The 25,703-nt window shown below is 46.7% G+C and overlaps 1 protein-coding gene across 2 annotated transcripts in view; it reads left to right on the top strand.

The window, feature by feature from the left end:
- The window catches only part of DCUN1D4 (defective in cullin neddylation 1 domain containing 4), a 365,350-nt gene that overhangs the window by 112,246 nt on the left and 227,401 nt on the right, over positions 1–25,703 (top strand). For both annotated transcript variants that reach the window (XM_086962658.1, XM_086962656.1), the window contains exon 5: positions 24,870–24,961. In XM_086962658.1, coding sequence (XP_086818784.1) covers positions 24,870–24,961 — 92 coding nt within the window. The remainder of the gene's footprint in view (positions 1–24,869; positions 24,962–25,703) is intronic.

Genomic DNA, 25,703 nt, shown 5'->3' with positions numbered 1-25,703 from the left:
TCTCAAGAATAAGAAATCAATCTCTAGAGTCGCGGAAACAATAGATAGCTATTTTACTCAGTCAATCGTGCATGCTTCGTTTCACCAGAGATGCTGAGAAAATAGAGAGACGGGCGATTTCAATAAAAAGTATTTATTGAACAGTCTTTTTTCTCAAGCATAAGAAATGTACTGCTACAATTGTAATACTGGTTATAAAGTACAAGGCATATAATACGAAGACTATTATAAAATAGTATTGTAAGAGCATGATATGGTCTAAGCCATAAAATACCTAAAATGGTTAAAATACATACAGTGATAAATAATGACTAAGAAGTACTCAACTGGTGCTTCTAAAATACGCCTACCCCGGTGTACCTAACCTAAGTCTAGTACAAGGGAAGAAGTAAGTGAGGTGTAGCTTAAGTTTTGTAGTCTTTGCCAAGAATCTATTCCAAGAATTCTCTAAGGGTGTAATCAGCTCCGTACCTTGGTTTAGAATGAAGGAGGTCTTGTATCTCTCTCAGGACTCGATTTCCCAGCAACCCGCAAGGGTAGCCTGTAAACACTGGAGCTGGATTTCTCGGCAAGAGAAAAGACATCGTCTCTCAGTGCATCAGCTAGAGGGTCGGCTTCCTTGGGCAGGGCGCGTCTGGCAAGTAGATAGTCTAACTGCTCCAAACCACTGTGTGTTCGTCTGGGCAAATGTAGGCATATTTTACCTGGAAGGTGCCGAGTTTGATATATGATTGGACATAATAATGTTATCAAAGACTCAGTTCTTTGAAAACTCCATGATTTCCTAGATAAATTAGTATTCGGGCAAGGGGAAGTCCCTAGCTGCTGAAGACTGGTTTTTCCAAGAAATCGTTGTGGATTCTCAGAACTTAGTGGAAGTAGCCATGCCGTATTTGGGCTGCACAGGCTCAGTCTAAATATGGTAATGATTTCTATGCCTATATAAGGATCGGGTGATTTATACCTATATAAGGGCATGAATCGTGAAAATTACACTAGGGTCCTAGATTCGTACATAACACCTACTCCACGATATTAAGTTCAATAAGATTAAATGTATAAGCACTGAACATATCTAAGGCAATTGTTTACAATCCCACCCAAAATACAAATTGCATTTTGAAAAAACGGTTGTTCACATGAAATGAGTATAAATTGCATGAAAATCAGGTCTCAATAGATATGAAGCATAATAAGAGAGCATACATTCTAACCTTTTATCAAATATGAAATTACATTCATGAAATGTCTCTTAAGGTACAGAAAAAAGGTAGAGACCATCCCATAGCATAATATACAAACTTGTTTCATTTTTAGGACTAGTTCAAATATTGTAATTTAGGAAGTTTTTCAAAAGAAATCTTTTTCTCTAAGAATAGTTCTGCTTTAAGTAGATTACTCTGTGCCAAAAGTTCAATTTTGGAAAAAGTTCAAATTGTTTAGACGGTTTGTTTTGAAAAAACGAAGGCTGAATTTCAGAGTTCAGGGAACGCTGTGTGCATGAATCAAAAGTTATTCTCGGTGTCAGGAGAAAACATCCGAACGTCTAGGCTGGCAAAGAAACAGTCTACCATAGTAGGTGAAAGTGGACCCACTTCAGTTAGTAGGTCAAATGTGCATAGATGAGGATCATCGCCGTCAGCGTTTGATGCATTAGCAATGTCTGCAGTAGGTGTTACCTATGTGCCTGTAGTGTCACATATCTCACCCTCAGTTAGACTTGCCGGTGGGACCTCAATGAATGCCGTCATCAGAATTGGCAGCCGTTGGGGGTAACAAGATGCAGGAGTCGTTAGCGGACCTAGCAAGGTGTAAATATCCGATGGCAGGACTGATGGAAGTGTAAAACAAATGTCCAACACGTATTCCTCTCTGCAAAGCAGACATCGTAGAACAGGTAAGATGCAATCTTGCCAGATTGGTCTGAACGAAAGGAACCAAGTGGTGTTCAAATCTCCTAAACGAACCAAGCCAAGAATCTGTGTAATGCGTTCACGATACCTCATGGCAAGGAGAGCTTGTTCCATGGTAATTTCGTATCGCTGTTGACTGGACTTGCTATATCGGAGCAGAAGGAATAAAAATAGAATTGCTGCTACGAGTCCCAAAATGAGAGGCAGGTCGCCAAATACAGAGTGCACGAAATTTGGAAAAATGCAGAGGACTGCTTCAAATGGTGTTAACAGTCCCGAAAAAATCGTCTTAAATACATGTGTGATGCCGCTGGTATCGGACCTGTTTAAGATTTGACCTAACATTTCCGCGAAATGTACTGGGCAATTTGTTGATAATAATGCATGTATCTCTGCAGAAGTCCTTGCAACCTGCAGATCATACGTTTCTCTAGACGAGGTGAGTGGCACCGTTTTTTGCAAAAGAATGGCTTTCATTCTGCTTAAAGTATTAATTTGTATAGAAGAGATGTTCAGTGAAGGCCATAACGCCGTCTCCCTGTCTGTCTTTCTCTTTGGATACAATACTTGCATCCAACAAATGACCCTGGATGACACACTACCTAGATACGCTTTTCCTGGCAACATGCCACAACAGCTGTGGTCATTGAGCATAACGTAGCTGCCGTTGGATAGCTGCCTGAAAATTGGGTCTATCACTGTGGAGGGTGTACCGTGCAGGTGGCAAAAGAGGGTATTTGTAGAACCTTCGCAGGCTCTGTGTAAATTAATACCCTGGCACAAAAGTGTACCACTTAGTGAGTTCTTACAATTTTTACCACTAAGGAATACCTCTTTTCCCCCATTCCAACATTTTTGTGTGTAAGGTAAAGTCCAGGTTGACTTAATGTATTCTTTACCCAACCTTTCATACAGGCCCGCTGGTATATGCTGTAGACAATACTGAAATTGGAAAATCGTCACTAGTATCGTGATGGTGCCATGTATTATCCATTCAATGACAGGCTTCTCAGAAACTGTCAATGGTAATCTTTCCAGTTTTTCAATGCTCAGCACTGTATAGTCTGCTCCTCTTTGTGCCAAAGAGATTTGTTTATCTGTAAGGTTAAATACAGCAAACCATGACGTTGTGTTGATTAGACGTCGTGGCACGTAGCCTGAAAGAAGACTTTGTAACGTCCAGCCTAGCTGCATTATAGAAAGTAATTGAGACTGGCCATCTTGTAACATTAGCAAGTCCTGCTCTATTATCTCAATTGCAGAGGATATAATGCTGTCCAAAGAATATATTCTGGAGGACAGAGTTGTTAACCCATTGTCCACTACAGAGAGACCTTTCTCTAAATTAATACGATCAATTTCTTGTATTCTTTTCCATTTGCGTTATTTTCCAAGCTTCGTTGTACGCAGCGTATATACTGGCGTATATGAAACATTTTTGACGTGGTTTGCGAGACCCCATTAAGAAATCTCGCAAATCATTTCCTTCTTTAAGTAAAGATATGTGTTTGATTTCTGGAAGTGTAGATTTCTGTAGCCACTCGAGGCATAGCTTTCCTACACTGTAAATAGTTACTATCCCTGGATGTTGTCTCTGGGAGTATCTTGGATCTTGCCTATTCACTGGGAACCCTTGTGTTTTGTTCAGGAATCTATCTTGACAGTTATTCGTGTCTGTGGGCCAGATTAACCATTTTTTCCAATCAGGATTAGTTCTGTTTTGTTTCAAAATATAGGATATGTCTATCTCTTCTTCTGTAGTATCATTACTGTCAGATGTGGGTTTAGGTATAGACGGTTTATTTAAATCTTTTATCTTAGCCAGGCCAAGAAAAGAAGTTTGTTGAACAGTGTCAATTAAAAACATTATTTGTTCTGGTATAATGCAGGCTCTACAGGGCTTCTAAACCTTGCACCTGCCAATCTTTTGTGCCCCAGACAGTTTTTGTCTCAATGTTTTCTTTCCAAAAGTCAAAACCTAATGCAGACAGCTGAGCATAATAGTTTGCAGAATACATTTGTTTTGTATTGGTCAACATTGTTTTCATTACTGTTTTATTCATATTTTTATAATAAAACGTTTCTGGATTTGTAACATTAAACCCTGAGAAGTACGGAAACTTTTCATAAAATGTTTTTGAGCTATCCTTTGGTGGCGTTGGACAATGTTACCATTGATTATAAGTAAAAACATTCCTAGGTCTTGCAGATTTATGCAAATAATGGTGACCATAATGATTAAAACAATACATTTGTTCATAATCTGATGAACCTTCTAAGTATTCATGTTCTGTGAATTTAGCTGACATTTTTAAGTCTGTCATCATGTTGTTAACAGTTTCAAAGTCCCAATCATCACTGAATGTGCTGGGTGATACAAAGTCACTCAAAGAAACCTTGAACTGGTGTGGAATCTTCAGCAATTCCACCAGGCCATATGTCCTAATCAGTTCTATCCCATGCTAAACCACCAGGTTTAGAAACGGCTGCGATGTTTACTGATGACAGGTCTCTTTCATGATGAGATGATTTGTGAGGCTTCAGGAGCAAGTTGATTTTCTTACTTGCTGTGTCCATTGTACTGTTTTTTTCCATCTATCATTTTTCCCAAGCTTAAAACAAGAATGAGCCAGAGCAGGAGGAAACGTATGCCTAACACAATCCAAAATTCAATCCATGGTGAAACCAGATATGTTTTTTCAAGTTGATGAAAGAGTTCTGTTATTTTTTTCTTTGAAAGTTTTATTTGCTGGCGTATTTTCAGGTTCACTGGGATCCCCAGAAAATGTTTCCAAGTTGATGAAATAGCCAGAGGCAGTTCTGTTAATTGTTGGAATTGCATCAGGATTGTTATTAATCTTTGGAGCTGCTTCTTCTATTGTCATATTTGTGTAGTCAGATGCTACATCGTTGTAGACGGGTGTTTCTTGACAAACTGTTATTTGGGTATCCAGAGGCACAAGTTCCATGGCTTTGTTGCATAGTCCTTCTTTTCTTACTGCAAGTTTATCAAAGGTGATAAGTCTTTCAGTTTGAACCTCTTGGATTGTAGCAAGATTTGGTCGTCCGCTACATCTTGGGAGTCCACTGGGCCTACTAGAACAGATGATCTTAACCTTATGATGCATGACTACGATGTTGAATGTGAAAATTTAAACTCTAAATCTGCTGAATTTAAAAATTTGTCAATACTGTGATTGGTACTGTGGTACTGTGTGTCAAAACCGCGCTCTTGACCTTACCTACGCCGCCCCTGCCAGCGCCCCGTTCCACCACGGCATCTCCCGCTGGTTGTGGAGGGCGCCGGCGAATATCTGGTTCTCCTGCCCTGACTGGCTGCTTAGGGTCACGCGGGCTTCCTCTCGTAGGTCCTCCCCAATTTAACCCGGATGTTTAGAATTAGTTCTGTTTAGATGATAGGGCCGAGTCCAGCATTAGATGCCCCGCTCATAACACTGTAGCGTTTTAATGCTTTGATGATCTTAACCTTATGCTGCATGACTATGATGTTGCATGTGAAATTTTAAACTTTAAATCTGCCGAATTTTAAAATTTGTGAATACTGTGATTGGTACTGTGTCAAAACCGCGCTTTTGACCTTACCTACGCCGCCTCTGCCAGCGCCCCGTTCCACCACGGGATCTCCCGCTTGTTGTGGAGGGCGCCGGCGAATATCTGGTTCTCCTGCCCTGACTGGCTGCTTAGGGTCACGCGGGCTTCATCTCGTAGGTCCTCCCCTATTTAACCTGGATGTCTTTCTCCGTGATCAGCGGATGGGAACAGCGGGCGCGCGCCGAAGTGGCACCTAAGTCCAGCCCGTCTGCACTGCGGACACGCTGGACGTGCTGGGGGCTGCAGAAGAGGCTGCTATTTCTGTAAGCCCACGAGTAAGTTTCTTCTACTCGTGTTAGGACTTAGCTGCACTTAAACCCTCAAAACGTTCCTGACATCATAAACTTACCCCTGAGGCTTTCCGGGGGCCGCCCCACTGTTGTTGCTATACTGGATTTACTGCGCCTATAATCGCAGACACTTTAGTCATGCAGTCTTCCGAGGCTACGTCGACCCTTAACACCATTTCAGAAGGGGGCTTTCTAATCGATGCTAGATCTTTAGTAAAGAACAATATGGCATTTAATGACTTTGTCGCTGCCAGGAAGCCCACATGGGTCTTCATCACAGAAACATGGGCCTCCGCCTCTTCTGGTCCCGAACTGGTTAACGCTATCCCAGAGGGCTATGCGCTGGCCAGAATGGTTAGAGTTTGTCGCAGGGGAGGAGGATTGGATATCCTCTACAAGATGTCGGTCACCTGCCGTATAAAAAACCCTTTCCTCCCCCTCAGATCCCTTTCAGGCCATTTTCTTTTCCTCCCCCTTGGTTTCCTTTTCTGGCCTCCTGATCTACAGGCCTCCGGGCCCTAGATCTGGTTTTAGTCACAACCTACTTAATATCTTAGAGCCCTATTTTGGTAGGTCTAATTTGACGGTAATGGGTGATTTGAACTTCCATTTGGAAGATGCAGGCTCCAGTGACACCTGTTCCCTGGTGGACTCCTTAGCCGCATATGGTCTCCTGCAACTGGTGGACAGCCCTACCCATCAAGCTGGTGACCGTCCTGCCTCCACAGAAGCGGTCGCTCCCTCACGCTGCTCCCTGCCAGACCAGTGGTATCATAGCGCTTCTGCCTAACTGCTTTGTGCCTTCATATTAATTAGCTGCGCACTGCTCACTGTTCAGTATTGCCTGAACACTCGTTTAGCATTTTAGTAGCGCTTTTACCGCTAGACGGCTGCGCATTCATTACACAATTGTGCTCTGCCCGCTTTGCCTGAATTATTTAATTTATTTACTGGGCCGGTACCTCTGGACATTTGCTAGCGTTTTTTTGAGGCTGTGCCCCCAATCTCGCCCTGTTTCGCCTTTCGACTTGCTGCCATCTTGTTTATTGTTGTTGTGCCTTGATCCCAGCCCAGCTCCCCCCACGCACCCGCCTCCCAGCTGCCCCTCCCTCCCACTGATACTGAGGCTCTGCACGATCGCTTGAAGCGCTGTGACCGTCCTGCCTCCACAGAAGCGGTTGCTCCCTCACGCTGCTTCCTGCCAGACCAGTGGTATCGTAGCACTTCTGCCTAACTGCTTTGTGCCTTCATATTAATTAGCTGCGCACTGCTCACTGTTCAGTATTGCCTGAACAATCGTTTAGCATTTTAGTAGCGCTTTTACCGCTAGACGGCTGCGCATTCATTACACAATTGTGCTCTGCCCGCTTTGCCTGAATTATTTAATTTATTTTCTGGGCCGGTACCTCTGGACATTTGCTAGCGTTTTTTTAAGGCTGTGCCCCCAATCTCGCCCTGTTTCGCCTTTCGACTTGCTGCCATCTTGTTTATTGTTGTTGTGCCTTAATCCCAGCCCGGCTCCCCCAACGCACCCGCCTCCCAGCTGCCCCTCCTTCGCCCCTCCCCTCCACCATCCTCATATGACAGATGCCTCCGCGTGCAGCGTTCACGCGCAGCGGTCGCGCCCCATGCGCGCCGAAGGTACGCCCGTCCGCGCCTGGACTGCGCCCAGCGCCAGACCCCCTGGTCCTCGCTACTCCCACCCCACTCGCTTAACGTATGACGCCGCGACTCTCCTTGCCCTTAACCCCGGATGCATACCTCAATGCTACGTAGCTGCTCCAGGACGCACCCACGGTCCCTTCGCCTGCCACTCCTGCAAGTTTACCAGCATCAAGACTCGCACCAAATCCACTAACCCCAAACACAGCTCCAACTCTAACCACCTGAAGTGCATCCTGCTGAACACCCGATCGGTCCTCAGACACGCCACAGAACTCTGGGACCTACTCGACACTGCTTCTCCGGACGTCGCCTTCCTTACAGAAACCTGGATGAACACATCATCAACTCCCGACATCGCCATAGCCATCCCAGACACTTACAAGATCATCCGAAAAGACCGTGCCAACCAAACAGGAGGAGGCATTGCCATCGTCCATAAGAACACCATCAGAATCACGACCAGCTCCGACGATAACCTTGCAACCGCCGAACACCTCCACTTCCAGATCCACACCGACCCCAGGACCACACTTAGAGGCACCGTCATCTACAGGCCTCCAGGAACCCGTAAACAATTCAGCGAAGACATCACTGACTTCATCAGCCCACATGCCCTCGCCTCCGAGAACTACATTCTACTGGGAGACCTCAACTTCCACCTGGAAAATAAAAACGACGACAACAACACCACCACCCTTCTGGACAACATGGCCAATCTCTGACTCAAACAACTTGTTGACACCCCCACCCATATAGCCGGACATATGCTCGACCCAATCTTCACCTCCAGCAAACACATCTCCTTCGATCGTACCACAGCTCTCCATTGGACGGACCATAGCTGTGTTCATTTCAGTTACAAAACTACCCCGACCCACTACCCCCCCACCTCCTATTCCCCGAAGAAACTGGAAAAAAATCACCACCGACCAACTCCTCACATCGCTCAACCTAAACCCTCCCGCCCTCTCCTCGGACCCAAACCAAGCTGCCACCAAACTCAAACAATGGATCACTTACAGCGTTGAAGAATTAGCACCCTTGAAAAACCACCAAACCAAACAGGGTAGCAAAACGGCGCCCTGGTTCAACGACGACCTTAAGAAATCCAAGAAACTATGCCGTACTCTCGAGAAAACATGGAGAAAAAACCCAACCACTGACAACCTGGCCACCTTCAAGAACGCCACCCGCAAACACCACCAACTGATCCGTTCCACCAAGAAATCAGCACTCAAGGATCGACTCGACGACAACGCCCATAACAGCAAGGAACTATTCAACATCGTCAAAGAATTCACCAACCCCACTGCAGCCTCAAACGACATTACTCCCTCCCAAGACCTCTGCGAGTCGTTATCCTCCTTCTTCTACAACAAAATCGCCGACATACATAACCGCTTCGAGAACATTTCCAAAGAACAATCCTCTCCACCCACCTCTGAACCTATACCGCCCTCCAACAACCTCAACGCCTGGAACCCAATCACCACCGAAGACACCATCCGCCTAATGAACTCCATCCATTCTGGCTCGCCAACCGACCCCTGTCCCCATCACATCTTCAACAAAGCAGACTCCATCTCCGTGATGTCATCAACTGCTCCTTCAACTCCGCTACCTTCCCAGAAAGCTGGAAACCCGCCAAACTCAGCGCCCTCCTGAAAAAACCCACAGCAGACCCCTCTGAACTTAAGAACTACCGCCCCATTTCCCTCCTCCCATTCCCTGCCAAAGTCATTGAGAAAGCCGTCAATAGCCAGCTCGCCGCCTTCCTTGAATCCAACAACTCCCTCGACCCATCACAGTCCGGCTTTCGAGCCAAACACAGCACCGAAACCGCCCTCATTGCAGCAACAGACAACATCCGAACACTACTACACAACGGAGAAACAGTGGCCCTCATCCTACTTGACCTCTCCGCCGCCTTCGACACAGTTTGCCATAGCACCCTCATACAACGCCTCAGCAACATCGGCTTACAAGGAAAAGCCCTTGACTGGATCATCTCATTCCTCGCCGGGACAACCCAAAGCGTTCGACTTCCCCCATTCAAATCAGAGGCCACCGAAGTCATCTGCGGAGTACCACAAGGATCTTCACTCAGTCCCACCCTCTTCAACGTTTACATGAGTCCACTCTCATCCATCGCGCGTCAACATAACCTTAACATCATCTCCTACGCCGACGACACCCAGCTGATCCTCTCCCTCACCAAAGACCCTAACACCGCCAACACCCATCTTCACGAAGGCATGAAAGAAGTAGCCGAATGGATGAAAAACAGCCGCCTAAAACTTAATTCAGACAAAACGGAGGTCCTCATCCTAGGATCATCCCCCTCTGCCAGGGACGACTCATGGTGGCCCTCTGCTCTGGGCACAGCACCCATACCCACAGACCACGCACGTAACCTCGGCTTCATTCTGGACTCCTCACTTTCTATGACCAGACAAGTCCACGCCGTCTCATCCTCCTGCTTCAACGTACTTCGCATGCTCAAATTTTTTTTTATTGAAGTTACGATCATGTAATGATGGCGACACCTTTTTCATCAATATCCAATTCTCTATATCACATCCAATCGTTGTATACAAAACTAGTACAGTCACACAGCCATTCGTCCGGGAACGGACATCATCAGGGCTCCTAATGTTCTAACTGTATCCACGCAGTCTGATGATAAATTGAGTTGTGCACCGGAACCTCTGGCTTCTCAAGTACAATTAAAAAGGACCTTCAATGAATCCTAAACTTCTCTACTCCGTCAAATGGAAGCCAGTTCACTATTCAGAAATCAAAATTCATACTTGTTGTTTATTTTGATATCCTATCCCTTATTCAGGCCTGGACTCCTACAATCATTCTTGACTTGACTCCTCTACAATCTCCCAATATGCAATTGCACAAACCATTCTCTGTCCTATCGTGTCAAGTGGTAGTTCCAAATATTCTTGCTATTCACGGTACAACTGCCGAATATTGTCCAGACCGACATCGACATCGGGCGTTTCTGGTTCCAATGTCTTCTGCGTCTTCTATTAAACTGTTTACAGAGACACTGTGCACGGCCCCTCGTATCTTAAACCTTTGGAGCTATATAGCTCATGCTTAGCTACAGGAAATACGAGGTAACGTCGTAAGAATATCTATCCTACTCACAATTGAAACTGAGAACAGCACTACAATTGTAAGACGAACTAGAAATCCCCTAGAAGATCTGGACACCACAGTTCTTCTTATTTAATAGAAGACGCAGTTGCTTGAAATATGGCGATTTTTATCATACATTTCGAGGCATGTGCATTTTAAACGGATATCCGGCTCCGACCAATCAGACCTATCAAATACATTAAGATACCACGAGCTGAATAAAGATATATTGATTGAAATTGAGGAAAAAAAGGAAGGAATATTCTTGTTAGTCCTGAAAAAGGTGGCATAATCTATTTGGTCCCACCGAAACGCGTCGATCCATAAAGTTGTGTTAAATTTGAATTGGGACAGCACAGAGGCCAGAGTTTATTGTTCCTTACCTTGTTCACAATATCCTCAAATTAACCCTTCAAAGGCATAGTTTGACTGCCTTATTCATGCTCCTTCCATGTAGTGTTTGATTGTTCTAATCGTGAGATTTTCTGTGTAGGAATTATGTATTTTGATTGTTTTTTTTTTTTTTTTTGAAAACCTTTATTACAAGAAAAGTAGTACAGTTACAGAGGCCGGCCAGCAGCAATAAATATCAAATTCACAATGTTACACAGCTCATCAGCCGACAGCCCGTGGGTCCGGCAGCGATAACGTACGTCAAAGCAGAGATCTTGTGGTGATAGGAGGATGAATGAAAGGTTTCACTTTTTATATTTTATACAACAAACACACAAACAAAAATTCCGAGGCAATAGACTACACAGTGAGTGGCTGTCTCAGGTAGCAGGGGGAGCGACCCAGCTAAAGGAGCTGATTTGATATAGGATAGAGGATCTCGGGGAGGGAAGGGGGCCGAGAGTAGGAAGGCAGGCCATATACCATAGGACATAGATGCATGGAATGCACGGTCACAGGGACAGAGGAATATCAGAGGCTTCTACAAAAGGGGGGGGTGCAGATCTCTCCACGATAAGAGTTCCATTGGCCCCATATCCTCCCCCACTTCTTGGGCCTGCCTCGGGCGGCCTACACAATTTTTTCTCTGAACATGCACCAGTCCATGTTTTATTTCCATGTTGAAACCAGAGGTGCCTTTGAGACCCCCACAGTTGGGCTATGTCCCTTTTATCTATCATGTTTCCGAGGCTGGCCCATTGAGTCTGAGCAACGCTGTAATCATTCGGCTCCCAGACGTTCAACAAACAGCATCTGGCCTCTGGCAATAAGGAAACACCCGTCACCTCTTCCATAACAGCATGCACACGGTTCCAAAATACCACAACATCCGGACATTCCCATAAAATATGAAGAAAGGTAGCAAGCATACCACAGCCGTGCCTACACAACCCATCCACAGAATAACCCATACATATCAGGCGTGGACCCGTTACATAAACTCGATGTAAAATCTTCAGTTGCACCAGCCGAAGACGCGCCGGCATCGCGACCTCTTTAGGGGAAGATATCGCAGCCTGCCAGTCTTCATCATCCAACTCCAGTCCATCGCCGGTCCAAGCCCCACGGAGCTGTACAAGGAGATCCGAGCGGTCATTGATAAGTTTTTTTATAAATAAGAGGAATAGTACTATCGGGGACGTACCCTTCAAGCACTCTATCTTCCAGGGGGGAGGATTCTGGAATAGCGGTTCCGGCTGGGAAGACCGACACAAGCGCATGGCGAATCTGGATATAGCGAAAGTGCTCCCTATCACTCAATGTGTATTCACGTTTGAGTTCATCGAAAGTTTTGATTCTGTTCTTGACCCAGAGATCTCCGACCTTACTGATACCAATGAGGTCCCATTTGTCAAATCCCTTCGTCGTCCAGAGACTGCCCAGTCTCTCTGCCGCGTAAAGCGGGGTAGCTCTAGTCAGCTTGTCCGACCACCCCGTGGCAGCGGTTGCACCACCCCACACCCGTACCGCAACCCCAGTGGGGCCAGTCAGATTCTTCCTAGCCGATTTAGAATAAAGCGTCCTATTATAGTCGCCTACCGGTAGCTGCCATCTATCCATTTCGAATGCGGGATTCGGGACCGGACCGTACATTGCATGGTTGACTGCACACAGTTGGGATGCCCAATAGTATCGTTTGATATCGGGCAACGCTATGCCGCCATCGTACCATGGCAAAGTCAATTTCGCCAGTGCAATGCGAGGCCGTCCGCACCACACAAGCTTCTCTGAAGGCCCTCAATCTCGTGGAAATAACTGGCAGGCACCAAATCAAACTAATTTTGGATGGCGTACAGGAATCGGGGAAGAGACATCTTAAAGAGGGCCGCTCTCTCTACCGGGGACAGCGGCAAACCACACCACGCCGTGACGTCCGATCTAAGCCGGAGAAGCGGAGGAAGCAAGTTCCTCTCATACCGTACTGCAGAGTCCAACGATATGTAAATCCCCAAATATTTTAAACCGACGTGTGATATCGGTATCGGACAGACGCGGGGCAGGAGAGACAATTCTCCAGTAAGCGAATAGATACAGGACTTGGCCCAAATAATAACCACGCCCGAATTCCTCCCGAATGAACTCAGAACGTCGAACAATACGCCTAATGATTTACGAGGGGAAGTGCGGTACAGCAAAATATCGTCTGCGTACAACGATATATGATCCTCAAAGTCAGGGGACCACCTAATGCCTTTGAGCGATGGTTCCCACCGAAGCCACGCGGCGAGGGGCTCAAGAGCGAGCGCGAAGAGGAGTGGTGACTAAGGGCAGCCCTGCCGTGTGCCTCTTCCGAGAACAAAAGGTTCCGAGGCCCTACCGTTGACCACCACTTGGGCTAGCGTTTGCTCATACAGGAGTCTAACCCACCCGATGAAATTGGGGCCAAAACCAAATTTTGCAAGGGCCGCCCACAAATACGGCCACTCTACTGTGTCAAAGGCCATTGCGGCATCCAAAGAAACCAAGATGGCCGGCTCACGAAGCGACCCCGCCCATGCCAATACGCCATGAAGACGGCGAAGGTTGAGCGCAGTATTTCGATGGGGAATGAATCCAGACTGATCTGGGTGGATCAAATCACTGATCACCTTTATCAGTCGATTTGCCAAAAGTTTTGCCAAGATCTTTGGCTCGACGTTCAAAAGCGAAATCGGCCTGTATGATGAACATTGGTCGCGGGGTTTCCCGTCTTTATGGATGACTACAATGGACGCCAGTCTCTGGTCCCGGGGAAGGGATCCAAGTTCTCGCTATTCCAAAAACATTTGGCGAAGATGTGGCGCCATTTTGTCGGGGCACAACTTATACAGCTCGATCGGGATACCATTCGGGCCGGAGGCCTTCCCCGAGCGAAGGGAGCGGATAGCGAGCGCTATTTCATCGGAGTATGGAGATCGTCTTCCCCTCCCAGCGGCCGTAATGGCTGCATATCGGCCTCTATCATCCAGCACGGTGTTGTCTATCTCCAGGGGGAGGGAGCTTCTAACGAGGACGCCCACCCCCCTCGACCCAGTGGTAAATCCGGAATGTGCCGCCAGACGATAGCCCCGTCTATTCAATGCATGGCATGTATTCCCTATCAGATGTGTTTCCTGCAATAACACTATATCTGGGGAAAGACGTTTCAAGTATTGCAAAACTATCCCCCGCTTTATCCTATCGCCCAGACCATTAACATTCCAACTCAGCACCCTCAACCCCCTACCCCCCATCCCAGAAATGAGAACAGTGCCCCCCCCACAAAGAAACAGTCACAAAAAACAGAATATGCAGCAAAGTGTAGCCTCGAAATAAACAAAGAAACAAACCGCCCCCCCACCCCCAGAGGAATCCTCAGAACACACCCCCCACCCTGCACCCCTGCGTTAGACCAAAAAGCCACCCCAACTTGCAGTGTGCCTGTCGCCCCATTAAACTAACCTACAAAAAGAGAGAAAACCCCCTAGAGCAGTGTTCTTCAATCTGTAGGGCGCGCCCCACTGGGGGGGCGTGACACCTTCCCAGGGGGGGCGCGCACTCCACTTCAATTTGACCTTTGTGCCCTGCAGTCGTCTGTCTGTCCGTGCAAGTCTTCTTGAAGCACTCCGGACTCCGGTATGTGGAAGGGGGAGGGAGGGGAGATCGATAGCGCAGGAGGTGCCCATTCTTTTGTTATGTTAACTCTCCCAGGAGGGGTTTAATCACAGAGCTGACAGCTTCAGCTGCAGTGGGACACGCTTTTGGTTTTTAGCAGAGGAGACCCCTCACCTCCCACTGCACCTGAAGCATTTCAGCTCTGTGAATTAACCCCCTCCTGGGAGAGTTGGCTCTTCCCAGAACAGAGACAAAGTTTCCAGGGACATAATGCTCCGTTTACTTTCTCTTCTATTTGTTTGCTCATGATTGTCACTTTTGCCTCATGTAATTTAGCGTTTGCTTTTGTAATTTGTTCACTTGTAATTTTCTCTCATGTATCAGTTCTGTTCCTATTGTGAAGCGCTCTGACCCCTTCGGGTAAAGTCTGCGCTATATAAAAACGCATAAATAAATAAAGGAGTTGGGTGGGGGGGACTGAAAGTGCCAGCTCTATTCTACAGTCTTGCCTCATGACCTTGAATCATTTTAAAACACAATGTTGTAAATATCGTTTTTCAACCATTCATTTTTAATGTGTAAAAGTCTATTACATACATTTTACAGACAAAATGTGTTTATGCGTCATGCGACTTCCATATAAAAAGTTTATTTTAGATCAATACATGACCTCACATATGAGAAATAGAAGGTGGTGACAGATTATTTACAGTAATATTAGTGAACTGCTGTTGTCTCACATACTGAAAACACACATCATTATCCCTGAATATCCGATGTACATACATTTAGTATTTGACCAAAGAAGGCATGAAAGAGCAGAGACTTGATCATAAAATCAAAGCTGGTCCGAACAGGGGCCCCAAAAATACATTTGGCCCACAGGCCCCAAAATCCTTAAAATGTCCCTGAAAATTTATTTTAAAATTACACAGGCAGGCTTATAAATAAGAATTATGTCTTCATTTGAGCTGGGTAATAAGCCTCTGTCATTTCACCACACCCACCTACTCACAAACCTGCAGTTTACTAAGCACTCTTATTGTATTGAATGTTATTCGCTGAATATGCCCAGAATGTGCGCGTGGCGGTCGAGTCCAGACATTTCTGTCAGGTGGTGGGGGGGCCCAACATCTAAAAATAAATCAGCTGGGGGGGCTCAACCTACAAAAGTTTGAAGACCTCTGCCCTAGAGGAGGAAGAGTCCCGATTCCTCCCATCCCCGGGTAATCAACAATATATGTACATAAGAATCATCGAACCACTGCCATAAGTCCATAGTGCTGGCACGCCGGTAAGGACTCACTCCTCCTGTTCCTCCAGGCCACTTTCAGCGCCCCTTGATTGTTCCGGGCGGTTACGATGCGCCGGTAGAGTATCGAGCCAGTCACTGACAACCTCAGGGCGGTCAAAGAAGAGCGCACGTTCCTCATATTCAATCCTCAATCGGGCCGGGAAAAGCATGGCGTACTTCAGACCCATGTCTCTAAGTCGCCGTTTCACCCCCGTGAAGCCCATGCGTTGTTTTTGCACCGCCTGTGTAAAATCCGGATAAAAACTGATCGATGCGTTTTCAAATTTTGTGGGACCGTTCGTGCGTGATGCTTGAAGGATAGCGTCTCTGTCCCGAAAATTAAAAATCCTGGCTATGATAGGCCTCGGGGCGGCACCCAGTTTAGGCTTCCCGCCTGGGACTCTGTGGGCACGCTCCACCGTGAAAAAGTTACTGAGGCCCTTGGGTGTTAAAGTGATTCAGCACGAGGTCCTCCACCAGAAGGTCTGCGGATAATTCCATGGAATTCTCCGGAACACCGATGATGCGGACGTTGTTGCGCCTGGCCCTCGAAATAATCCAGCAGACGGGCAAACAAGTCATTAGATGTTCGGAGATTACGGACTTCGGTCTGAAGATCCGAGACATCAGTAGTGAGACTTGCAGTCTTGATATCCAGGGACTTGACCCGCTCATTGGTCTTCGCGAGATCCGTCCTGATGAGGTTGACTTCAATCGCCACTGTGTCTATCTTAGAAGCCAGTGTCTCGTACTGCTGGCCCATAGAGGTCTTCCCACTCGCAATGGCGCCCATGACGTCCCTCAATGTTAATTCTTCCGTCGCAGGAAAGCCATCTCCAGTCTCATCCGAAACTTTACCCACACCACCAGGGGATCCTTTCGGGCGGGCGAAGCGATCCATAGTATTGGATTGGGAGATACCCCCTCGGTACGTGCCCCTGGTGGCCCGCTTCTCGCTCTCCGACTTGAATTTGAATTTAAATATTTATTAAGCGCAGCATTCACCAGCGGTTTCTTGGCGCTATGGAGGGCAGGGTACCAATGGGGGAGAGTGACCACCATACCAAGAACTGGTGGACCTAAAGAGAAGTGAGAGCATATCACAAAAGAAAGGCCTGTTTGAAAAGAAAAGTTTTGAGGTCTTTCCGAAAAGGAAGGTAGTGTGTTTCCAGTCTTAGGTGGTCCGGTAAAGAGTTCCAAAAGGTGGGTGCCAGCGTAGAAAAGTTCGACCCACCCCACTTCTTGCGCTTAAAGCAGGGGACCACCAACAAGGACTCTGAAGAAGAGCGAAGCTCTCGAGTGGGGATATACTCCCTGATCATAGAAGAAATGAAGGCGGGAGCCGAGCCCCGCCGTGAGTGAAAAACCATGCAACCCAACTTAAACAAGGCCCTCTCTTTAACAGGCAACCAATGAAGTGCCTTCAGAAGAGGAGTGCAGTGATGCGAACGAGAAAGGCCATGAATAAGTCGGGCTGCCTGGTTTTGAACCAACTGGAGTTTCCGTAGGCTATACGCTGGAATGCCATTGTACAGGGCATTTGCGTAGTCCAGCCGGGAGACAACAAGAGCGGACATAATCAGCTTGAGTGCCAGAGAAGAAAAAAAGCGAGAAACAGTGCGAATAGTGAGGAGAGTGAGAAAGCAAGAAGAAACGACATGACTAACTTGTGAGTGAAGAGTGAGTTAATTATTGAGTTTGACACCTAATGTCTTGACTGAGGCAGAAGGAGAAGGAGGGGCCCAAAAGAAGAAGGCCAAAATAGAGAATTCCAGGGACTGGAGCAACCACCCGTGATGACCAACTCTGTCTTGTCCGGGTTCAACTTTAGGTGGTTGTGGTTCATCCAGTCCCTGATGAAAACCATAACTGACTGAAAATTTGAAATAGAATGAGAAGAGGAAGAAAGATTAAAGATAAGCTGGAGGTCATCCGCATAGTTAAAAACGGTGACCTCCAGCTGCTGAAGAGCAAAAATCAAAGGGCAGATGTAGAGATTAAACAAGAGAGGGGAAAGAGAAGAGCCCTGAGGAACACCACAAGTGACGGGTAATGAGGTAGCCGAAAAGTCTCCCAGCCGGACCGCCTGGGTGCGGTCCCTTAAAAAGGAGGAGAGCCAGACCAAGGCCGAGCCCCCGATTCCCGCCGCTCCGACACGGGACAACAAGATGGAATGGTCCACCGTGTCGAAGGCGGCGGAGAGATCGAGGAGCACCAGGGCCTGATGATGGTTTTGTTCTGCTCCCTCCCTAAGGTTGTTAAGGACTGACACCACAACGGACTCCGTCGAAATCCTGCTTGTCTGGGCGCTAAGCCGCCATTCTCCTCAATGAAGGAGCTGAAAACCGTTGTTACATGCCGCTCCAGCACCTTGCCCAAGTAGGGCAGCAGCGAAATTGGACGATAATTGGCTGGAGCGGAAGGATCAGCCCCCGTTTTCTTGAGGATAGGCACTATAGTGGCGGATTTTAGGGAAGGAGTCACCACCCCTTGTGTCAAGGAATTTATTAAGGAAACTAAGGGGGGGCAAGGGACAGGCAGTATAAATGTGTTTGAGGATGCGGGCTGGACAAACATCCGTCGGAGAACCCGATTTAACTTTTGGGAGAATGGCCAGAAACGCATCCTCAGTGAGCGGTGGAATAGAAGTGAGGGAAGACCGGGCAATAGGGGGGAAGGATCAACAAAGGCCGGGGAAGGAGGAGGAATATTTAGTTTAATGTTGGTTATTTTATCCAAAAAATAAGAATTAAGGGAATCACATAAATGTTGAGTAGGCAGGGGTTTGAGGGATGCCCTGTCCGAGTAGGCCAGGTCATGGACTATGGAGAAAATCTCTCTGGGTTTATTTTCTGCCACCAAAATTTTGGCGGAAAAATAAGCAGTCTTTACATCGAGTATAGCTCTCTTATACTCTCCCAGGAGGATGGTATATCTGACTTTCAGTGTAGGACAGTAGTCCCTTCTCCACAGCCTCTCCGCTCGCCTAAGAGCAAGCTTCTTCTCCTTTAACTCCTCGTTAAACCAACGATTGGATTCGTTGGGACGTCTGGTTGATATCCGACGTAAGGGAGCTACCAAGTCGTATCCCCTGGCGAGCCAGGTGTTAAGGGTGGCGGCTTGGGATGAGGAGGAGAGGCCTGTCAACTTAGGCGAGGAGTCCAGTAGGGAGGATGACAAGGACTGGAGGTCAACACGACCCCAGTTACGTGCCCAGGTGTTTTTGGCTAATGGAACTTTCACCACTGACCTGTAATAGAGGGAAAAAGCAACTAAAAAATGATCCGACCACGGACAAGGGGAAACAGAGATGGGTGAAATAGAGCAATTGAGGGACCAAACCTGGTCCAACACATGACCCTGTTTATGTGTAGGAACCTGGACATGGGAAACCAAGTTCAAGGCCAAAAGAAGTTCAGAGAACTGTTTAGAAGAGGTACATTCTTGGGCGTCAGTAGGCCAGTAATTAAAGTCCCCAAGTACAAGGACCGAGGCATGATTGACCACTAAGGTGGCCAAAAGATCCTGTATGGAGGGCAAAAATAAAGGTGACAGCTGGGGCGGACGATATACCAATAAACAGGTAAGAGGGGGAGATAAAGTAGGGAAAGAAACTACAAGATGGTCTGTGGGCGTAATCGGGGGTGATGGGAGTAGTTGCATGTTAAGGTCAGACCGGGCAATGATAGCCACTCCACCCCCCGCCTTGCCAGCCGGACGATCTGAGCGTAGGGCAACATAGGATGGGGGAAGGGTAGCCAATAGAGAGGGCAGGGACGATTCGCTAAACCAAGTCTCGGTCAGAAATAATATATCTGGCTTCTGTACCTCAAGCAGGACAAACAGGTCCTGGCAATGCCTAACCATTTTGAGCAGCTAGCCCTGACGGGCCTTTTGGGACCTGGTTAGAATGGCTCTCCGCAAAACTGACGTGTAGAGTCTGGGGACGAAGGCGAAGGACAAGCTTAGAGCCGGTAGCAAGACACAGGCCAGCAGTATCAACAGGCAGCAAGTCGCGGTAGACTATGACCAAAAACGAAACCGAAAGTACCACAGGGGCAGTGGCCAAGTCTCACTGGCCGTTGTTGTTCAATTACCACCTGGGTACCTCGGGGACTCAAGTCCGTGGATAGTCGTCGATGTAGGCCGCGAAGTTCCGAAGTGTAGTAATTCCAGTTCCCGGCAGCCAAATCGATTTTTGAAAAGAGATATCGTGTCAGCCGGGCATTGGCTAGTAGAACCCGTCATCAAAATCAGGATATGTGGCAGGATAGATGCGGGAGGCGGAAAGGGTCTTGGGGAGCCCTGTGCTCACGCATCCATCTTGGTTGCGCGCGAAGCTCCTCCCCCCTTGATTGTTTTTTTAATTGTCATAGGGCACTGTGTGACCTTGATATGTTTTTATCATGTATTTCATGTAATGATTTGATATTGTGATTCTCAATTTAGATTTTTTTTTATTAAAACAAACTTTAAGAATTGTTGCATTCTTTTTTTTTTTTTCTTTTTGAAAACCTTTATGTATCAAATGCACATTACACAGCGTCTGCCTACAACCCTTTTGGGCCGGCCGCTATGACAAGCAGTCAAAAAGTACAATATATTATAGAGCGGAGAAGGCCGCTTCGCAGTTTCATTACGGTGTAGTGAATAAAACAGCGGATATCAAAGGTTCCATTTTGTGATTTTGTCGAAGTGAAACAAACAGAAAAACAAACACATGGTAGATCAATAGCAAGGTTCACAGGAGGGGAGGAAAAACGGGAAACAGTGTAGAAGAATGGAAGCAAGCCTATCGTGGGAGGGGAACGATGAAGGGAGTGTAGAATGGAAAATGGTGAGAGGAACGTAAACTAAGGGGAGGAGGGAATGGCCTCGGCATAATCAAGTGGAGGGGTACAGATGTCACCCCGGTATGTGTTCCACTGCGCCCAGATCCTATTCCACTTTCTAGGACGACCCCGTGCCTCGTACACCGTCTTCTCTCGAAACATGCACCAATCCATGTTATCTTTCCAGGCACTGAGCCTAGGCGGTCTATTGGAGCCCCAGAGCTGTGCTATGTCCCTTTTGGCAACCATGTTGCCCAGGGTGATCCAGAAGGTCTGAGCAGCCGTACAGTCCGTAGGCTCCCACACATTAAGCAAACAGTGTCGTGCCTCGGGAAGGAGGGGGACCCCAGTAACACGCCCCATCACATCATGGACCCTAGACCAGAAAGCTGAGATAACCGGGCATTCCCACAAGACATGAAGAAAGGTACCATCCATACCACAGCCACGTCTACACAGTCCGTCTGTCGCAAGCCCCATTCGTACCAGACGCATACCAGTCACATAGACGCGGTGGAGAATCTTTAGTTGCACAAAACGAAGCCGAGCCGGAATAGCCACCTCCTTAGGGGAAGAGATAGCCGTTTGCCAGTCTTCGTCATCCTGTTCGATCCCGTCCGCCACCCAGGAGGCACGAAGCTTCTCCAGCAGGTCAGCCCTGTTATTAATAAGTTTTTTGTAGATTAAAGAGATCGTACTGTCCGGGACGTGGCCATCAAGAATACGATCCTCCAACGGGGACGACAGGGGAATGTCAGTCCCGGGGGGAAAGGCGGAGGTTAGGGCATGCCGCACCTGAAGGTACCGAAAATACTCCTTATCATCCAACTGATATTCCACCTTTAGGGCATCAAAGGATTTCACTGTTCCCCTGGCCCAGAGATCCTCCACCTTGCTGATCCCAATCATCAAACCCTTTCATCCGCCACAGGTTGCCCAGCCGTTCAGAATCATACAACGGGGTCATACGCGTCAGTCTGCCACCCCAACCCGTAGCCACAGTAGCATCCGTCAAAGCACGCACAGCACATTTCGTAGGACCAGTCAGGAGACGGAGCGGTGACTTCGAATATAAAGCTCTATTGAAGTTGCCACCTGGCAACAGGAGTTTATCCAGGGCAAAAGCGGGAGCGGGTTCTGGGGAATAAGTCACATGATTAATTGCACTTAAATGGGAGGCCCAGTAATATCGCTTAATGTCGGGCAGAGCAATACCGCCATCATACCAGGGGAGTGTAAGTTTAGATAAAGCGATACGGGCACGATCGTCCCAAATCAATTGCCTCTGTAGACCTTCAATCTCACGGAAATAGCGAGCGGGGACAGGGTCGAAAAAGAATTGTTGCATTCTTAATGGAGCTGTTCCAAGTGTGAAAGGTGGCATTGAGTGACATTAGAGGTATTGAATGGAGTGATACGAAGTATTTCAGTCCAAAGGGAAATTTTAAACTTTACTGTTGACTTTGGTGCTCTGTCTCTTTGGACTTTTTGAGCCCCTCTCCTTGTTTTCAAAGCTGAGCTCAATCAGCCTTTTGGCCTGCTCGTGAGCAGTCAGTCACCAACCGGAGGCCCCCTATCCCACATTGGATAACATTGGGCCTCAACACTCGGCACCCAGGGGGGAACCCTAGTTCTAACTCCAGACAACCAACTCCCAAACCCAAGTACATACCTTGAAACCGATATCCCATTTCTTCCCATAGGACTGCATTGACTGCTTTCTTGTGAAAGTTGTTGTGTGTGGAGTTGGTTTTGTATGAGAACTTGAAAAACTGCAAATATCTAAAAACTGCTTTACTTACCTTTTCTTGAAGACATGTCCCAGGGTGATATCTAGGCATATCACACTGAGTAGAAAAAGTAATCCAGAAGTAATCTGTAAAGTAATCAAAAGTAATCTAACAGTAATATCATCTGTATTCCAAGTGTTTACAAACCTGTAACGAAGCTTGCTTGTATTGTTCAAAAAGGGGTGGTGATGGACGGAGCATCTGAATCAATCAAACACTCACACCCAGTCAAAAGATCTGGGTTTAATCCATCACCGTTCTTTAGCCCACTCTGCCACCCCAGTTCAGACAGGGCTATATGCAAATCAGTCTGACCCTGTGCCTCATGGGAACAGTCCCGCCAGAACTGCCAAGCCATGTCTTCCCTGGACCGGAAACGAGCTTCCAAGGACCGGTTTCTGGCATTTCAGCCGTCTTCAGCCCGGCTTGCTTGAATCCAGTGGCAAAGTGAGCAAGGGACTCACGTCTGAGCACACCCTGCCACACTTATGGTGGCCAAAAGTGGTACAAAAGTTCAATGCATGTAGAAAATAAAGGTAACTAAATAATATTTGTATGCAAACAGTGTGTACAACAAATGCTTAACACTTCCCTCTGATAAAGCATTACTGCTCGCCCACACTACCAGAAATAGAGAGTAAGGTGTGATCTAGTTTTACCTCTGCCTACCTTTGGGGCTCCACTGGACTCTGTGCACATTATACCTCATTTTGGGATAGTATATACAGAGCCATCATCCCACAATCTGCTCATCCTCTCTGAGACTCTCTTCACGTCCTTCTTTCAGGTCAGCAGAACTTGATTTTTCTTGTGCCATGGCCTCTCACAGGAAGTGGTCATATAGTGGGCATAGTGACCCCAGGGTCAGTAGCCCATTGGCTACTATCCTAAACTCCCCTAATGCCTCTAAATTCAGCATTATGGTGGAGCCCCTGGCATCAGAAGGGGAGAACATGTCGACCTACAAAGAAGCACACTGAAGAGACTCAAAAGCAGCAGACTAAAGAGATTAACTGACTTTGCCTCAGCCCTGCTGGCTTGTCTGCTGCTACCCATCAAAACTGCGACAAAGGTGTCTTGTCCTGCAGCTTTTGTGCTTCCAAAACCTGGGTGGACTGCCTGCCTTCAATGGAAAACCCAGACCTCCCATGGAACAGTGGAACTGTTCCCTGCATCTTGCAGAAATTCCAAAATAAAGACTGGGGACTCTGGAACCACAAAAACCCTACGCCTGAAGCCACCTCTGCACCTGTCGCACTAAGCCTGAGTTGAAGTGGGCCGCAGTGCCATCAAGGTCCCCATGCCCTCCAGAGCCTGAGTCCATTGTTTTTCCAACCCTCATGGACCTTCCATCGCCTCTAGCTTCTGTACGCAGGCCACCTCTACCTCGAGGGCTCCCGGTAAAAAAACACAACGCTTGAAGACACCTCTGCACCTGGGCAACTAAAGGTGTCCCTATATCCTAGAGCATCGTGCGGTCTGAGCTACCTCTGCTGGTTTAGGGTGATTGGTCCTCCAATCAAAGCCTGCATCCTCTTTTTACAGTGAATGTTCTCTATAGAGTAATAACAAGGGCACCTGATGCTGTTTTGCACCTCTGCACCCGGCCACCCTACTGCTTCTGGGGATGTTTAGCTGGTGCTGGCTTGAAACTTGTGTCCCACCCCACCTCACTTTAACTCCTGGAAAGTGATCCTGTAAGTTGCTGTACTGTACCTCAATCCCACATTGACTTTTCCTCCCATAGGAGATCATTGCTGCTTCCAGAAATTGTGCACTGTCGACTTTTTGAACTAAAAAGAACTCCTATTTAAAAATGTACTTACCTGAACGATTTTCTTCTGCTGTCTCTAAACATATCTAAAGATGCTTGCTATTTTTATAAATTGGTGTGGATCTCCTTCTTTAGTTGTCTCATTTATTGACCATTTTGTGTATTGTCAGGTGTCGTGCACTACTCTGTGATGAACCTGCTCGACCACACTACCCATATCAGAGCACTATGGGATTGTCATTGCAAACTCCTTTCCACTCAGAAGGGAACCCCTAGACCCTTTACACAACATTTCATTTTGATATGTACTTAAGAGCCAGCTTCCTACATTCCTCTTATAGACTAGGCATGTCTTCATATATAAAACTATTTTTTTTGGGAAAAAACATGAACTATTCTCTAAACCTGCATATGTGAAGATGTTCATTCTTCAATTTAACAATCAAATGTAGAAGCAATAAAATGAAGGGTAGGAATAATGTGAATGCCTTTCAGCTTATTCATTTTTTTTAATTCATAGATTGTATAGAAAATATGACTCCAGTAGACTTAAAACGGACGAAGACTTATTTTCGAACAAAAGATGCTTAGATTGGTTCTATGAATATGCAGGTAGGTGAATTGATAATCTACTTGTTGCAACATTTCTAAAGACGATACTTCTGTTAAAATATTAAAACGCTCAGAAGCAACATCCTTTGCAACCTCTGAATTCTAGTGTCTGAACATCAGTAATGTCGATTCTTTTGTTGGGGACCCCGTTGCCAATTTTCAATCTGATACTCCAGGTTTTCTCTAGAACTTGTCTTGTCTTTTATTTCCTTTCTCTTTCGTGTTGTATTGCCTTCCTGATTTTTTTTATTTTTTATTTTTTTATGGGCAAGCTTGCTGGGTGGGGAGAAAATGGTGAAGTATTTATTAAAACCTACTGTTTCCTAGAGCAGGAGTGCCTGCTCCGTGATGTCTGTTACTGCTACAGATCTCCGATTTATATTTCCCACTCGTGAATCCGAAAACAGCTATTCTCTGCCACACCACTCCCTCCCCTGAGTTGAGGCTCTGACTCTTGAAGAAACTAACTTCTTCAGCTTGTTGCAACAGATTACACTGTTATTGTGCTAACACTTGTTTACATTTGTGTGCCACCCAGGTTATTTTTATTACATTGGTCTCAATACATTTCTTGAATTAGAGGGAAGCAAATGATTCAGAAGCTTGGTAGATTTTTCAGTAGGTTAATTCATCTTCTCAAGAGATCAAACGTTTTACCTCTAAATCCTGCAGATTCAGGCTCCGCCTTTCGTTCTTCAGCAGCCATAAAAATGCTTCCCATTGTAGCTGGGTAAAAAAATGT

This window comes from Lissotriton vulgaris, chromosome 3_1 (assembly GCF_964263255.1).
Source record: "Lissotriton vulgaris chromosome 3_1, aLisVul1.2, whole genome shotgun sequence".
Lineage (NCBI taxonomy): Eukaryota > Metazoa > Chordata > Amphibia > Caudata > Salamandridae > Lissotriton > Lissotriton vulgaris.
Note: the sequence above shows the minus strand (reverse complement) of the source record. Positions and strands in the feature narration are given on the sequence as shown.